The 14,795-nt window shown below is 45.9% G+C and overlaps 1 protein-coding gene across 2 annotated transcripts; it reads right to left on the reverse strand.

The window, feature by feature from the left end:
* Nucleotides 1-629: 629 nt before the first annotated feature.
* Nucleotides 630-3,587, reverse strand: CMA1 (chymase 1). 2 transcript variants are annotated; one of them, XM_077908442.1, is made up of 5 exons: nucleotides 3,491-3,587; nucleotides 2,681-2,831; nucleotides 1,846-1,981; nucleotides 1,358-1,612; nucleotides 630-961 (listed from the first exon to the last, which is right to left on the reverse strand). In XM_077908442.1, exons 1-5 carry the CDS (start codon nucleotides 3,546-3,548, stop codon nucleotides 812-814), a joined length of 750 nt encoding a protein of 249 aa, XP_077764568.1. In that variant the 5' UTR covers nucleotides 3,549-3,587; the 3' UTR covers nucleotides 630-811. The 2 variants fall into 2 exon arrangements, with proteins under 2 accessions (XP_077764568.1, XP_077764569.1); XM_077908443.1 differs by having other exon boundaries at nucleotides 2,681-2,853; nucleotides 3,491-3,565.
* Between the last annotated feature and the right edge of the window lie 11,208 nt (nucleotides 3,588-14,795).

The raw sequence follows: 14,795 nt of genomic DNA on the forward strand, positions 1-14,795 counted from the left end.
TCACGATCTCAGTCAGGGATCCAGCCCCACACTGGGCTCCCTGCTCAGTGGGGAGCCTGCTTCTTTCCTCTCCCTGTGTCCCTCCCCAACCCCTTCTCATGCTCTCCCTCTAAAATAAAATAAAATAAAATAAAATAAAATAAAATAAAATAAAATAAACCAGTGGTTCTCACTGAGGATGATTCCTGCTCCCCTGCGCCCTTAGGCAATACTTGGTGATGCCTTGAGACACTTCTGGTTGGCGTAACTTAGTGCAGAGAGGTGCTACTCCTGGTACCTAGTGTGGAGAGGTCAGGACTGCTCTAAACATCTAATATCTTTGCTTATGATTCACATTGACCTTAGTGATTCTGACTCTTACTAGAGATAAATCCGAATTAGTATAGAGTTGATGATTATAGCAAGGATCTGGTGTAATGTCTTGTTTAAGTTGAAAATATGGATCCTGCCTCCTCAGGGATTCCCTCTCTCTTTCCCTAATTTTTCTTCATTGTTTTCTCTCTGTTTCTGTGTCTCTCACATTCCCCACCCACCCCCACTCCCACTCCTTCCAAACTTGTAGGCTGCTTTAGGCTGGGGGCCGGTTGCTTTGTGCCAGGAGAAAGGAATGTCAGAGAGAGGACACACACTCAAGTCTGGAAGCTGGATCTTTATTGAGGTTTACTGAGGACTCTGTGACCTGGAGGAGCCCTCTTGGGTCTGAGGGATGTAGTGGGGCCTCAGTAGAGACCAGAGGCAGCTCCAGAGTAAGTGGCAGAGAGCCTGCTCAGGTCTGGTTCCAGATTTCCCCTCAGGCTTGCCCAGGCTCCATTCAGGCTTTATTCTGCTTCAGAACCTTATTGATCCAGGGCCGGTAGTGGGAGATTCGGGTGAAGACAGCAGGGGGCTTTGCATCATTCTGCCCACAGGACACAATTCCCTGGGCTACCCCAGCACACAGAAGAGGGCCCCCTGAATCTCCCTGTGGGGCAGAGAGAGAAAGAGGGAGAGAGAGCGCACAGAAGGTCAGCAGAGAAGTCATCCACTTCTGCCTGTGGGTTCCAATTCCGAGTCACAGTGAGACCTCAGGTCAGACCCAGCAGCCCTGGCTCCTCATGGGGTTATATGTCTCAGTGTGATGCCCCTTCTCCCTTTCCTTCTTGCCACCCTGTGTGCCCTGTGCCGCAGCCTGGAGGGATGGTTAGAGACTGTATGGGTGGGGGGATAGATCTGGAGAGGGGTGATTCCAGTTCCTTAGGCCTATGATCTGAAACCCTGTGGCCACCTGACAGTCTACCCACCCCCTCTTCTTCCAGGAGACATTCTGGACCCCAAACAAACAGTGATTTATGGAAAAGAACCCTTGTTGGAGGATTACCTTAAATGCAGATTTTGTCTTCCTGGGATTGCCAACACACAGCTGGAGGTTGTGGTCAAAAGCCATGTAGTGTCTACAGGCCTGGGGGTCCATGACCCTCAGCTTCACCTCTTGCAGAGTGTCAGAGACTGATCCATTCACTTGTCTTTTTCCCCAGCCAGCCACCCGGCACATTCTCCCAGGTGGGACGAAGTTGAACTGGGGTGAGAGGGGGAGGGTCCCCACGGCCAGGGTCAGGTTGGCCTTCTCCTTCAACTGTGAAGGGCAGGAGGGGCTGTCAGTGCCAGAAAGGGCTGATGGGGTAGGTGGAGGAAATCGGGGGAGGACAGGGCAAACTGTTTCACATTAAAACTAGCCCCCCGGGGGTGGGGTGGGACTTGGTGGGGTTGGAGTCCATAGGCAGGTTGAGGAAATTTCAGGGCACTGGGGACCTGTAAGAGAAAACTAAGAGAATGGGAAGTGGAGGAGGGGGAGAAAGAAGTCATCACCTTCAGTAGCATGATGTCATGGCGAAGAGTAAGGTCATCATATTTTGGGTGAGGGAATTGTTTTATGACCTCAAGCTTCTGCCACGTGTCTTCTTTCTTTTGTATGTTATGGGCTCCCAGGGTGACCATTATGAACCTGTTGAGAGAGAGAAGGAAGGACAAGGAGAAACAGTGATGGTCTAGGGTTCCTCCTGGGATCTGCCCACTGAGGACTGGAGTCTATCACAGGGGTTACTGGACTCTACCCACCCCTCCTTTCCCTGGGCCACATGTGGCATTTGGGGGGTTAGGTTTCACTAGGGAAATGGTGACAATATCCAGGACCCTCAGGAATTGCTGGGAACCGAGTCGGCCATGGGGGATCCAGGGGCAGGGTTAGTGCTTCCTAATTCAGGGGGCCTTATGTGAGGGCCAGCCCTCTGAGAGATATCAGAGGAAAGGGGGAGGTGGTGGGGTTTCCCTGGTAGACCCTGTTCTCTGCTTCCCATGGAAAGGATGGGTCAAGTCCCTGAGAACTAAAGGCCAGCGTTCTTGGAAAGGGCAGAGAGGAGGTGGCCTGAAAGTCACATGTCTCATATGTTGGGGTCGAGGAGAAGGGAGTTACTTTTAGAGGAGGGACACTTGGTTAGGGGCTCCTTTTCCTTTGAAGGGTTGCCGAGCTCACACTGATTGAAGATCAGGGCATCCATCAATTATGGGACCAATTCCCTTAAATTCAAGTCTTGCCTCTCCCAGTCCCAGGAGCCCCTCCTCAGGCTGCCTAAGTGTGCATCCCTCACTGCTACCCTGCTACCCTATCCCCCTTTTGGAGATAAACAGGACCCTGTTGTGTCACCTTCCTGCACAGTGAGCAGCTGTCAGTACGAAGTTCCGCCTTATCAGGAAACCACCACAAGACGCCGGGTGATTCCGGAGAGTGAGGATTTCCAGGTGGGCCATGTAAGGGCGGGAGTGTGGCTTGGACTCTGTGCCCCCGATGATCTCCTCTGGAACAGAGAGCCCCTGGGCCTGAATACAGAGAATGCGTAGGCTGGGCTGGAGTTGGGAAGGGCTTCTTTTGAATCTCATCCTCACCCTGTGCTCGGCCCATCATCCCCCTCAGGAGGCTCTAGTATCTGGTCTCCCTACCCACAACCTCCCATATAAATTCTCATTCCTTCTTCTGGGTACAACAGCCAATCTGGCCTCTGTTGCCATTCAGGCATTTTCTACCTCAGATTTCTCTTCCAAAATTGCCCAGGCCTTAATGCTCCTTTGTCACCGTGTAGGGCAAGCTCCCCAGGTTCTTGTCTTGACCTTCTCCACAGGTTGTGTGAGCGGCGTCACAGAATGGCCACAGATAAAGTGTAGCCCCGAAGCTCAGAAGATAAAGAGAACTTAGGGCCTTCTACACAGTATCTCACAGTGAGAAGATATCCCTCTTCCTTTCACCTGTTCTGGGCTTTCCCCTAGTCAGTGGGGTTCCTTGTCCCTGGGAACTACCACAGGCTACAGAGATTGGGTGGGTATATCCCAATTGGAACTTCACTCTGGACTCCTACAGAGAGATCCTGCCACCTTGCTTATGAGTCAGCTATATTCAGACTAAACTTGGTTTTGGGGTGCTGATCCTGCCGTTTCCAGGGGGAAGGATCCCAAGACTCACCAGCTTCTGCTCTGGAACATAGGAGAAGGAGCAGCAGGGTGGGAGGAAGACAATGCATCTTCTCAGTGAGGCTGCCCTGGGCAGATGCTGCTTCTATTTTCTGGTCTTGGGTTTTATAACTCCAGCAATGAGCCAAGGGCTGGGCTGGTAACCACAGGAACTATGTGGTCATGTTTTTCTTCTCCCATATTAGGCTATCTTTCTGATCAGATGTTTCTTCCAAGTTATGCTCTGTTTTGCTGGAGGTGAAGTGGAGTCCTGACCCCGAAGTTCTGGCTTCCAGGATGAGCTTTCAACCATGGTGCCTTATCTGGGACGTAGGGGGTGGAAGGATCATGTCTTTCCCAGTTAGGGCACTTTGTTAAAGACTCTTTAGAAATATGGGTAGGGAGAGTCCTTATGTGGAGCATCCAGAAATATATGCACTTTTTAAAAAAGATTTTATTTATTCATGAGAGACGCACAGAGAGAGGCAGAGACATAGACAGAGGGAAAGGCAGGCTTCTCAGAGGAAGCCAGATGTGGGACTCGATCCCAGGATTCCAGGATCACGACCTGAGCCAAAGGCAGATGTTCAACCACTGAGCCACCCAGGTGCCCCGAAACATATGCACTTTTATGGCCGAGAGTAGGAAATGCATTTTGAAGAAGGACCCAATGTCCATTTATATGTTTGTGTGAGTACATGAGCACAAACGTACACACATACAAATGAATCAAGTTTCAGGAAACAATATTTATCCTTGTCAGGTGCGGTGCTTTCAGTTTCTATTTCATTCCATCCCACTCCATGTTAAAATATGAACAGCACCCCACTTAAAGGATGATTGCCTGCAATTTGAAAAACATTGATCTGGATCTCTTGCTTCCTCTGAACCAATGTTCACTGGCATAAGAAAGATCCTTGGAGGAGAGTAGATGAAGGAAGGGAACGTAACCTATGGTAGGACTTTACACACATCATCACAAGAGTAAATGGCTTGGAATTAGCATTTTTTGAGAGCCTATGCATCATTTATTGTCCCAACTCTTAGATATATTTACATAATGACTGTGAAGTGGATATTATTAGCTCGGTTTTATGGAGTATTATGTTCAGAAATAGGTTTTCCTGATTCCAAATCCAGAGCCCTCTCTGCTCTACCACCTAAGAGAAACAGAGTCCCACTAGTGGGGATGTACATGTAGAAGAGTGGTTTGCTCTGGGAGCCTGGGCTTTTCTACTCCCATATTATAATTCAAACTTATTTTTCTGAAATAGAATGTATACAGATGTCAGTATCTGAGGTTTTACTCTTTTATTCCACAATAACCCCAAGAAGTACCTTTTTTTTAAAGATTTTATTTATTTATTCATGAGAGACACAGAAAGAGAGAAAGAGGCAGAGACACAGGCAGAGGGAGAAGCAGGCTCCATGCAGGGAGCCTGACGTGGGACTCGATCCCGGGTCTCCAGGATCACGCCCTGGGCCAAAGGCAGGGGCTAAACCGCTGAGCCACCCAGGGATCCCCCCCCCCCGCCCCAAGAAGTACCATTACTGTCACTTTACAAATGTAGGATTGAGGCTCAGACACATTAACATGAACAAGATCATATAACTCATAACTGTTGTAACTAGGTTTCAAGTACATATCTGTTGTTTTCCCCAGGTTGGAGGAACAGTGAGTCCAGGGAAGAGATGGATAACAGGCAGAGTGTCGTTTCTCTTGAAGATTTATTATATTTTATTTATTTATTTGACAGAGAGAGAGAGAGAGAGAGAAACAATCACGAGGAGCTGCAGAGGAAGAGGGAGAAGCAGATTCCATGCTGACAAGGAGCCTGACATGGAGCTTTCTCCCAGGACCCCAGGATCATGACCTGAGTCAAAGGCAGATGCTTAACTGACTGAGCCACCCAGGCGCCACTCTTTTGGAGATTCAGAAGCCATTTAATTCAGAGATAAGGAATCACAGGGAAAACATACCTTCCCTAAATCATCCTACCATGCCCTTGGTCTTAGCTTGAGCTTGTGACTGGGGGAATCTGTTCCTTAGCAAGTATTGGTTAGGTACTCAGTTGCCCCAAGCTCTGATTCTCTGTAGGATAGTTATATTTACACCTATCTGTAATGTCTGATGAATCCCTGTACTAATTTTTCATTCTCTTTATCTGCCAGATAAAATATAGAATGCCCAGGGGTGCCTGGGTGGCTCAGTTGGTTAAGGGGCTGACTCTTGGTTTCTTTCTTTCTTTCTTTCTTTCTTTCTTTCTTTCTTTCTTTCTTTCTTTTTTTTTAAAAGATTTTATTTATTTATTCATGAAAGGCACAGAGAGAGGCAGAGACACAGACATAGGGAGAAGCAGGTTCCTCACAGGGAGCCCCATGCGGGACTTGATCCCCGGACTGGGATCACATCCTGAGCCAAAGGCAGATGCTCAACCATTGAGCCACCCAGGGATCCCTGACTCTTGGTTTCTGCTTGGGTCATGATCTAAAGGTCCTGAAATAGAGCCCTGCATCAGGCTCTGTGCTCAGCAGGAAGTCTGCTTGAGGATTCTCTCTCTCTCACTTTCTCTCTCTCTCCCTCTGCCCCTTCCCCTGCTCAGACTCACGTTCTCTCTCTCTCAAATAAATAAATGAATCTTTAAAAAAATACAAAAGGGCACCTGGTGGCTCAGTGGTTGAGCGTCTGCCTTCGGCTCATGTCATGATCCCAGGATTCAGCCCTGTGTTGGGTTCCCCGCACATCAAGCTGCTTCTCCCTGTCCTGACTGCCACTCCTCTTGCTTGTGTTCTCTGTCTCTATCAAACAAACAAACAAACAAACAAACAAACAAATAAATAAAAATCTTTTAAAAAATACAGAATACCCAGTTAAATTTGTATTTCAGATGAACAAGAAACTATTTATTTTGGTATAAGTATATCTCAATATTAAATGAGACAAAATAAGATAAATTGTTTATCTGAAATTCAGATTTATCTGGGAGTCCTGCATTTTTATTTGCTAAAGATGGCAACCTTACTCTGGGCATTCTACCATCAGCAGAACAGAGGAGAATCTGGACCTGGAGAAGTCCTGTATCAGTTGCACCCAAAATCAGAGGAGTAAATAAATGAAGCATTTCTAGTTTTCACTCTTGGAGTTAGAATTTGAGAGGCTAGTGTGATAGTTCCACGGTGTTCCCAAGACTCAGGTTCACTAACATTCAACTTCTGTTTCACCTGTATTGGCTGAGGGCAAGAGACTGGAATAGGTATAGCTCCGGTCAAGGGCCAATTTCAGAAATAATGAGGCCACTCTCTGTCCATATTTTCTTCCTTGCTCTGTCCTGTGTGTATTTGAATATTTGAACCAATTTCCTTTTTCTCCTTCCTCTACCTTCCTCCTGCTATTTTACATATAGTATGCTGTTGGTGGTGAACCTTCGGGTTAGCCCATGGTCTATAGAATATCAATTTGGTGGGAGGAGCTGACTAAATAGAGGGGGAATGGGTATCATCTGGAGATCCTATAGTTGGAGCTGAAAGCAGTAGGTGCTGAGACTGGATTATTTCAGTTCTGGGGGAAGTTGACCTCATTTTCCTTTGTACAAGAGATAGGATTACGTTCAATGGGAGCACTTTTGTTTTAGGAAGGTGAAGCATGGAGAAGGAGTGTGCATTCATGTTGGGCAGCCAAGTGATGGAGTGTAGCAGACATTTGCCATGTATGTAGTGGATCCTTAGTGTCTTGAACATCCTTCTTATGTTAGGGAACTCCCAACTATGATTCTTGCTTTCCTAACTAAGGTGGATTCCGTAAACTTCCTTTCTCTTGCATGTAGGCCCCAATCTTGTGACTGAGACTCTGTCAATCAGATGAGTAGGTATACAATTTGATTTATAAAGGTGTAAACTGGGGGAGCAGGCACCATTGGAATTAATTTTTCTAATGAGTGTGAGTGGCCGAGGGTTTGATTTTTGGGGAAAAATTAGTTATGGTTCATGTGTCTGGTGCTGCCTACAGGGTCTGGGTCAAGCCAATGGACTGGGAGGCCTCTCTTGAACAATCCTGTGGTGTGGTTTGCCATTGTTTCTGGCAATGTGGATTCCATATCTGATTCCACAGCATCTGAGGAAAATGTTGACTTTATATAAGGAAGAATTTGCTAATAATCTGTTGTTACAACATGAATGTGTGGGCACTGGAATTAAGTGATTTCCCCATTGCTAAGGATAATAAAGTAGAAGTTGGACAGTCTTGCTTAAGATTCACGGTTAGTGGGAGGGAAGGCGTTGGGGATGATATAAAAGCACTGGCATTTAATGATGGCAGTGTTCCTTAGCCACTATGAGGCCGAGGGATCATCTCTTCTCTGAGTTCCTGAAGCATTGATCACCTGTGCCATTATTCATTTTGACATTCAAGGCATGCAACCAGCTTTGCAGTTCGATGGGAGAGCTTGAATCCAGCTTCTGCCACTTAAGTGTCTGTCTGACCTTAGGAAAGTTCCTGGAGTTCTCAGACTTAGCAAATGCTCCTGTAAAATATGAAGAATGATGTGAAACAGGGTTTTGGGAGAATTAAATATGGTGTTAAATGAAAAATGCCACATGGTTGGTCCTTAAGAAACATTGATTTTTGTCCCTTTGTGTTATATTATCTTGTGCTGCCGTGTAGCCATTTGATGGGTAGGGGGTGCGAATGTCCTCATGGAGGCTATTTATCTTTTCCTCTAAATCCCCCTAAACATAGTACAGGTTAATCAGATTTACCAGACTTCAGTCACATCCTGCTTTGTATAGTCTTGTTTTATTCTTTGAACTTTCAGCTGCCACGTTCTTTCTTTTTTTTTTTTTTTAAGATTTTATTTATTCACGAGAGACACAGAGAGGCAGAGACACAGGCTGAGGGTAGAAGCAGGCTCCCTCTGGAGAGCCTGATGCTGGACCCCATCCCAGGACCTCGGGATCACGACCTAGCCAAAGGCAAATGCTCAACCACTGAGCCACCCGGGTGCCCCTGCCAGGTTGTTTCTTTTTCTTTCTTTCTTTCTTTCTTTCTTTCTTTCTTTCTTTCTTTCTTTCTTTCTTTCTTTCTTTCTTTCTTTCTTTCAGTTTTTACTTATTTATTTATTCATGAGAGACACAGAGAGAAAGAGGCAGAGGCACAGGCAGAGGGAGAAGCAGGCTCCATGCAGGGAGCCCGATGTGGGGACTCGATCCCGGGACCCCAGGATCACACCCTAGGCCCAAGGCAGGCGCTAAACCGCTAAGCCACCCAGGGATCCCTGCCAGGTTGTTTAACCTTGTTCTTTGAGTGTTAGCTGTGTCTGTCTTGATTGAGCATGTGACCAAGAGTGGTTTTAACCCTCCAGTTGCCAGGAAGGGATACAAGGGCTGTAAATTTTCACACCTGTTGATGTATTTTATAAGAAATACTATGGAGAGGGACAACTGATTGTACGGGCTTGTGCCATCTTGCATCCGACTGACTAGCAGTGCCATGGGACAGGAAAAGTAGTATATCCTTTACAGCATGGCCACATTTTCCTGAAGCAGGCTGGAGCTCACTGCACTTGCTCTGGCAATAAGCCCTACCTCCTTCTCTAGGTGATGTTTCCAAATAACCAAGGTTTTCTGAATTTAACTGCTGCTAGCCTACATTCAATATCTGCAAAGTAATTTGCAAGGATATAAGCTGATTTAGTCTACTATACCCTGACCTCGACTCCTCTAACATGCTACTTCCTTTTTGAATGATCCTGACTTTTTTTAGTGGACAGAGAATGATGAATGGAGAGGTCCTGGAAGGTGACCCTAAGGTTTGGATTTGCCAGAATATGTCTCATGGCCTCATACAGGCTCTTCAGCAAGAACCACTCCCCACTCAAGGTTGCCTTTTTTCTGGATTTCCTTCTGCTGTGCCTCTTTTCCATTTACCATTTTGGCGACAGACTGGGGTTTGAGAAGTGCCCCTTCTAATGAATTTGGGCAACCCCTTTGCCCTGCCAGTTTTTCCTGGTCCCTGTGATGCTACCACTCCCCCATCGCTCTCAGCATCGGTCAGGTAGGCCATCGTCTTCTGCATCTCCAAATTAACACTGTGGCTCTGCTGGCCTTACCTTTTCTGGTTGAGCTGTGGGAGAGACTGGCAACAATAGTTATTTCCATTCCAGGGGTCCACATGATGCTCATTTGCTCTGTGGTTGTTGCCGATGGGGGAGTCAGAACCTAGAGGCTCAGCCACACTCCGCCAGGCTCTGCACAGTCTCTACTGCTGCTTCCTGTGGGCCATGCTGTTGGGGTATCATTCCTGGATTCGGAGTGACTGTCTTCTGATAGTCCTAGAGTGGCCTGCTATCCTCCTTCTACCGGGATTGCCATTCTATGTTGAGGATGTCTCATTTGTCTTGTTTTTTCTCTACATCCTATGTTCTTAGTTGCAAGGAGATTCCTTTAGTTCCTTTCATTAATTTAATTTTTTGAAAAGATTTTATTTATTTATTTGACAGGGGGAGAGAGAGAGAGAGAGAGAGAGAGCGCACAGAAGCAGGGGGAGGGGCTGACAGAGGGAGAGGGAGAAGCAGACTTCTCACTGAGCAGGGAGCCCGATGAGAGGCTCCATCCCAGACCTGGGGATCATGACTTGAGCCGAAGGCAGATGCTTAACCGACTGAGCCACCCAGGTGCCCCTCCTTTTTTCTTTGAGTGGCAAATGCTGCCCAGCTACAGGCAGATTCTGGTGAGGCTATTGGGGGAGGCGTGAAGGGAAGTTTTGTGAGACTAAAGACAGGTGGTGTACAGCCCCGGTGGCTCCGGGGAGGACCAGCCCTCCAGGTGTCACCGAGAGTTTTCACTGGTGTTTCTGCCGAAAGATGTTTGGGTTGTTTCCAGGTTTTTGTAATTATGAATAGAGTTGCTATAAACTTTTGTGGACAGGTTTTTATGTGAACTTAACTTTTCATTTCTGTAAGGTAAATAGCCAGGCATAGGATTCTGGATCATATAATAAGTGTATATTTAATTTTCTAAGAAACTGCTGAACTATATTCTAAAGTGGCCATACCATTTTGCACTCCCCAGCAATGGATGAGAGCTCATGTTGGGCCACATCTGTGCAAGCCCTGGGTATTCAGTATTTTTTAAAAGGCTATTTATTAGAGAGAGAGAGAGAGCACATGCACATGAGTGGGGAGGGGGAAGAGGCAGAGGGAGAGGGAGAAGCAGACTCCCTGCTGAGCAAGGAGCCCAACCTGGGGCTCCATCCCAGGACCTGAGATCATGACCTGAACTGAAGGCAGACACTTAACCTACTGAGCCACCCAGGCACCCTCAGTATTTTTAATTTTAGCCATTTTAATAGGGTGTAGCAGTGTGTTATTGTGTTTCTAACTTGCATTTTTCTGATGGTTAATGAAGTTGAACATTTTCAAGTGTTTATTTGCCACCCATAAATCCTCTTGGGTGAAGTGTGCTCATGCCTTTTGCCCATATTCTAACTGGGTTTTTGTTTTCCTCCTGGTGAGTTTTGTCAGTACTTTTTACATTCTGGATACCAGTCATTTGTCAGCCTTGTGATTTCCAGATATTTTCTTTCAGTCTGTAGCTTGTCGTTTCATTCTCTTAACAGATACCTTCCGTAGTGCAAAAGTTTCTAAATATCGATGAGTCCAAAAGAAGTCGATACCTTCTTTTATGGATTGTGCTTCTGGTGTCATGCCTTAGAATTTTTTGCTTAACTCCAGATCATGAAGATTCTCTATTTTTTTCCTAACAGTTTCATAGTTTTACATTTATGTTTACATTATGGTACATTTACATTTACATTTATTTATCATAAAATGATCCATTTTGAGTTAATTTTTGTATAAGGTATGATACTTAGATTGAGGTGGGGTTTTTGTTTGTGATTTTCTTTTTGCATATGGCGTCATGAGAATTAAATGAAGAAAAGCAGGTAAAACAATAGCAATAGAAGTTAGTTTTTGCCTTTGAATTTTGTTTGGCCTTGGGATAAATGACCTCTTCATGGATATGGTGCTGACTCCTAGAGACTGTGGACCTACAAGGACAGAGGTACAGCTCACCTTACATTTCTATTGGATCTTCTGGGTGAATTACAAGTCCACAGAATGGTTATCAACTTTCACCCATTGCCAGCTTTTTATAAATGTATTTCCTTAGGATCTAGATTTTCCTCCATCTGTAACTGTGGCTCTCACTCACTTTGGTATTGAGGAATAGAAATGTCCTTGGGGTGCCTGGGTGGCTCAGTTGGTTGAGCATTTAATTTCAGCTCAGGTCATGATCTTGGGGTTCTGGAATGGAGCCTAGTGTCTGGCTCCCCACTCAGCAGGGAGCCTGCTTCTCCTTCTGTCCCTCCCCCCACTCATGCTCTTTCTCACTAGCTTTCTTTCTCAAATAAAATAAAATCTTAAAAAAAAAAGAAATGTCCCTTATGACAGTGACCTTGAGTCAAAATTCATTTGAACTATGTAGAGGCCAAGAGGAGGCCAACCAGGAGCCATGACTACTTTCAAATGTGGTGGCCAGGACTCAGACTAGGGTGCAGCAAGAGAGGCACATAAGGTACACTATGGAGGCGATGCTCACTCTCAGAGTCCTGCAAGTGCCTTCCTATGCAACTATCTCCTTAAACTTCACAGCCAGGTGATTTTCTTGCCTCACTCTGAGGCAGGTCTCCTGCAGGGTGGCAGCATCTTCCAGGGAAAGGCCTGAAAGATCGAGCAGCCCATGGGGTGGGCTCAGGAGCAGGGAACAGTAGATTGTGGGGACAAGATGGGAGTGAAGTGTTGGGCCTGGTATTCTAATTACTGTAAAAAATCCCACAACAAACATAAAACTGAAAAAAAGAATTTTCTGAAGCAGGCTGGAGCTACATTCTATAAATGTGGTTTTAACAAGCTCTTTATACCACTCACTGTAGAGTCTTTCCTTGCTATGTTTGAATGGCAAAGCTTTTTATGAATTTAATGCCCACTCCTAATATAAGACGTCTATTAAATAGTAGGGACGGGGTAACTGGATGATGGGCATTAAGGAGGGCCCGTGAAGTCATGAGCACTCTGTGTTATATGCAACTGATGAATCACTAAATTCTACCCCTGAAATTAAGAATACAGTATATATTAATTAAATTGAATTTAGATAAAACATGAAAAAAAATAAAGTAAATGGTGATCTTTTGGCAAAATTTCAAATTCCTAAAACTCTGCCTTAACTCTTGCATTAATTTTCTAGAGTTACTATAACAAAGTACCATGAACTAGGTGGCTTAAAAAAACAACAGAAACGTATCCACTCAGTTGTGGAGGCTAGAAGTCTGAGACGAAGGTGTGGGCAGTGTGGAGTTCTTGCAAGGGCTGTGAGGGACAATCTGCCCTGTGCCTCTCCCTAGCTGTGGCGCTAGCTGGCAGTCCTTGGCATTGCTTTGTCCGCAGATACCTCGTTCAGTCTGTGTTTTCACATGGTCTTCTCCTTGTATGTGGGTCTTTGCTGCCATGAGCACTTGGGCCATATTGGATGAAGGGCTCACCTGAGTTCTGCATGGCCTCCTCTTCATGAACTACGTGTGCAGTAACAACTGTGTCAGTGTGTGCACATGGCAGCCCATGACCCTGTGCATGACTGCGTGAGGGTGAGAGGTGCCAGAGGAACTGTGGGTGTAGGAGAGACAATTCCCAGGTTCTCAGGGGAGGGCCTAACACTGGTGTGGGGGCGGAGGGGCAAATATTTTCCTGCTGGTCATTTGGACCTGGGCCCCAACAACTGTGGCCCTGGAGGATCTGGTTCCTCAGCATTTCCCTGTGTGCCATCCTCAGCTTTCCAGAGGCCCTCTTCCCATGTGTTTGGGCAAGGCCATTTTATCTGGATGGTTTCTCCTGTTAACCCTGTGAGGCTGGGACTCTCTTATGGCTCTCAGTGGCAGCCAGGGAGGCTCCTTCCTTGGACACTATCATCCCTACTGTGGAACTGATGCTGCAGGGATGACCATGTGCTTAACTTCAGGTGTGGCTGGGCCACCAAGCGCTCTGGTAGCAGCTTGTTTGGTCTGCGTGGTGGCCATGCTCAGAGTCAGTGCCTGGCAACCCCTGGGGGTCCGATTCAGCCTGCAGACTCAGTCCAGCTGCCTGTGGTCTTCACAGGCCCCAGTGCTTCTTGGAGGCCAGGCTGAGGATAGAGTATCCACACTCTCCACCTCTCCAGTGGTCCAGCTTCCCGGGAAGAAAAGCTGCCCTGAAAACGTGCTGTCCTAAGGGGTCAGGAGTGGGTGGGGCCTTAGCACTGATTCAGCTTGTGCTCTGGTCTCCTAAGCAAACATTATGTATAACGTCCCTGTTCCTTATCTTTCATATTTTAAAACTATTATTTAATTATACAAATATAAATTTTTTTTAAATTTTTATTTATTTATGATAGTCACAGAGAGAGAGAGAGAGAGGCAGAGACATAGGCAGAGGGAGAAGCAGGCTCCATGCACCGGGAGCCCGACGTGGGATTCGATCCCGGGTCTCCAGGATCACGCCCTGGGCCAAAGGCAGGCGCCAAACCACTGCGCCACCCAGGGATCCCTAATTATACAAATATAAAGGGAGATTTAGGGCTAAAAGAAAAAACACATCTTTTCAAAAAGATTTCGTTTATTTAGAGGCAGAAAGAGAGAGCACACGAGTGGTGGGGAGGGGCAGAGAGAGAGAGAGCGAATCTCAAGGAGACTGTGTTGAGTGCAGAGTCCCACAGGGGCTCACAGGAGGAGTGGAGGTACTCAGTCTCCCAATCCTGAGATTATGACCTGAGCCAAAATCAAGAGTCAGATGCTTAACCGACTAAGCCACCTGGGTGCCCCCCAAACCACATCTTTTAATTACCATTCTCAGCATAAGTTCTTTTATTTTTGAGATATTTACATGTTTTTTTCCTTTATTTTCTTTTTTAAAAAATTTATTTATTTATTATATATCTAGAGAGAGCACATGCATGAGCAAGTGCCCTGGGGAAGTGCAGAGAGACAGGGAGAGAGAGAATCTTAAGCAGATTCCATGTGGAGCCTGACTTGGGGCTTGGTCTCATGACCCTGAGATCATGACCTGAGCTGAAACCAAGAGTAGGCCACTTAACCAACCTAGATACCCAGGTGCCCCTGTTTTTTTTTTTTTTTAAGAGGTAATTAAATTATTTTTTTCACAATCATGTTTTATTCATACCACAAATATATATCACAATGATATTTTATATGTTGTGTGACCATTAACATAGATCTATTATTATTTTTATGGATTTTTTTAAAATCATAAAAACTATAATATTTGCTATTG

This window comes from Canis aureus, chromosome 9 (genome assembly GCF_053574225.1).
Source record: "Canis aureus isolate CA01 chromosome 9, VMU_Caureus_v.1.0, whole genome shotgun sequence".
NCBI classification, from domain to species: Eukaryota; Metazoa; Chordata; class Mammalia; order Carnivora; family Canidae; genus Canis; species Canis aureus.